Source organism: Panicum virgatum, chromosome 5N (genome assembly GCF_016808335.1).
Source record: "Panicum virgatum strain AP13 chromosome 5N, P.virgatum_v5, whole genome shotgun sequence".
NCBI lineage: Eukaryota > Viridiplantae > Streptophyta > Magnoliopsida > Poales > Poaceae > Panicum > Panicum virgatum.
Genome location: NC_053149.1, coordinates 63,508,318 through 63,510,801, shown reverse-complemented (window position 1 = coordinate 63,510,801; position 2,484 = coordinate 63,508,318). Strand labels below are relative to the sequence as shown.

At 50.2% G+C, this 2,484-nt stretch overlaps 1 protein-coding gene across 1 annotated transcript; it reads right to left on the bottom strand.

The window, feature by feature from the left end:
- Positions 1-1,600: 1,600 nt before the first annotated feature.
- LOC120674110 (cyclin-dependent protein kinase inhibitor SMR4-like) lies at positions 1,601-2,245 on the bottom strand. Its single transcript, XM_039955226.1, has one exon. It carries the CDS (start codon positions 2,103-2,105, stop codon positions 1,848-1,850), a length of 258 nt encoding a protein of 85 aa, XP_039811160.1. The 5' UTR covers positions 2,106-2,245; the 3' UTR covers positions 1,601-1,847.
- Between the last annotated feature and the right edge of the window lie 239 nt (positions 2,246-2,484).

Here is a 2,484-nt window from a genome sequence, read left to right as displayed (position 1 = left end):
ACCGGTCAAATTCAAATTTGAATTCAAAAACCTCAGTTCAACCGGTTCGTACCGGTATACCGGTCGGTTTGACCGGTTTGAATTCAAATCCAAATTTAAAATCGCATGTGCAACCGGTATACCGGCCGGTTAGACCGGTTTACCGACCGGTTTGACCGGTTTACCGGCCGGTTAGACCGGTTTATCAGTGGGCCTTAATGGGCCGTCTCATTTTTTTTCTTTTTCTTTTTTTTGTTTTAACTTTAAATGCCTGAAAAGTATGTTAAACAAATGAATTTTTGAGAAAATTTGACACCATTAGATTCGTCACACCTTGAAGTATTTTTAGAAATTTTTTGGGAATTTTACATTTTTTTATTTCAATTTTGAATTTTGGCCGGTTTCATACCGGTCGGAACCGGAACCGGAACCGGACCGGTCCGGTTTGACCGGTAACCGGTCAAACCGGACCGGTCCCCACCGGTTCGGGTAACCCTGCACGGGACACGAGGGCCGGCAACCGCCTGGCGCCCTCGAAGCACAACACGAACACATGCCAGCCCCACATCGATCACCAAGGGGTGGTTTGGTTCCAGGTACTTTTTTAAGTCTTTGGAACTTTTTAGTATTTAGAAGTATTAAATAAAAATTAATTATAAAACTAACTGCAGAACCCTGTTGCTAAATTGCGAGACGAATCTAATGAGTATATTAATCTATGATTATCGGATGGTTACTGTAGCATCATTGTAGCAAATTATGAATTAATTAGGCTCATTAGATTCGTCTCGCGAATTAGTACTCAGCTGTCAAAAAATATTTATAAACAGATTTTATTTAATACTATAAAATAGTAAGATTTCTTTTGATATGATAAAGACTTCTGAAAAAAGTTTGGAACAAAACAGAGCCCAAACAAGCTGCCACCCCGCAGCCCGGCTCGTCGTTCACATCATCTGGAAGGCGTCCGCGTCACCCCTTCGGCCCTTCTCCATGGTCGCTTCAGGACCACGTACAGAAGCGAGCTCTGAAACCCCCCTGACACTAGTCACACACACGGGACGGCCACATACATTGCAGTGCGCCGAGGAGGCAGGCGAATCCGAAGCCCACCCACATCGAACCGCAGGGCTGGCTCCCCTCCCCCTCCGCAGCCACAACAACTGCGGCCGGGTTCGAGAGCACAACTTCCCTCTCGGTTGTGTTAATGCCTTCCAGTTCATGTACTACCACCTGCGATGAACAGCTGCTAACTTCATTTCACCTGCACGGATTACTGTTCCTAACTTTCAATTAAGATTACTGTTACTAACACCGATTTACTGTTAGAGCAGGACTGCAGCAGTAGCGATGAAGCATACAGGAGACGCTTTACCAAGCCTTCAAGATACAACCTGGCCACCGATCAACATCATCCCTAGTAAGTATCCCAGGTGCTCAGATCAGATGCCGCGCACACAAGGGAAGCAAAGAACTGAGACACTGAAACTGACCTCCCCCCTGCATATTCAGGGCCGTGGAACTGAGCGGCAGCAACAGCCGCAATCACCGCCACAGCAGTTGCAGCCTTCCAGGTATCAGTGAACATCCACTACGACATACTCACATCAACATTCAGAGATCAGGCGAGGCAAGAAGCATATGAGGATTTCATCATCTGAACCAATACAAAACAGTATGCTAACGAGCTCTCATCTCAAGCATGAAGCATCCACCACCTACCTACCAACTACTCCCTAAAACCCTCCTACCGATCCCTATCTGCCCGCAACTAAACCCTAGAGTACAACAGAGGAGAAACTGGCGAAGTATCTACAGCTCCCAAAATCGATCTAGAACAGAGCTCCTCTCCGCCCACCGCGGCAAAGTCACGCGCAGGTGGAGGCCTGGCGGCGCGGGGCGAGCGCGAAGAGCGCCTCCAGGTCCGGCGGCTGGAAGTAGCCGTTCTTGGGCGGGCTCCGCCGCTTCCCCAGGTCTGGCACGGCCTTCCTCGGCGCCGCGGGGCAGGGGAGCGTCGCCGGGATGCGGCACTCCTCCCGCTTCGGCGTCTCCCACCCGCCGCAGCAGTACCCTCCGCCGCCCGCCGCCACAGCCGCCGCCACCGCACTCTCTACGCTGCTCTCCATTGGGGCTGGGGGGATTTTGAAGCGCAGGATTGGGAGGGAAGAGACGCCGCCGGCGGAGCATATAAAGCAGAGAGGGCGGCTGCGGCGGGAGGATCAGGCTTCCGAAGGACGGAACTGGACGGCTCCGTGCTGCGCAAGGCGGGGCGGGATCGCTGACGTGGCCTATCCGGTTCCGTCTGATCCTGGGAGCGGAATTAAGGCAGCGTTTTAGGATCCTGGGAGCGGATTAAGGCAGCGTTTTAGTTCCCAATTTTTTTCACACAGTACCTGTGACATCGAGTTTTCGGATACATGCATGAATATTAAATACAGTTGAAAAAAATAACTAATTACACAGTCTAACTAATTCCTACGAGATGAATCTAATAATATTAATTAA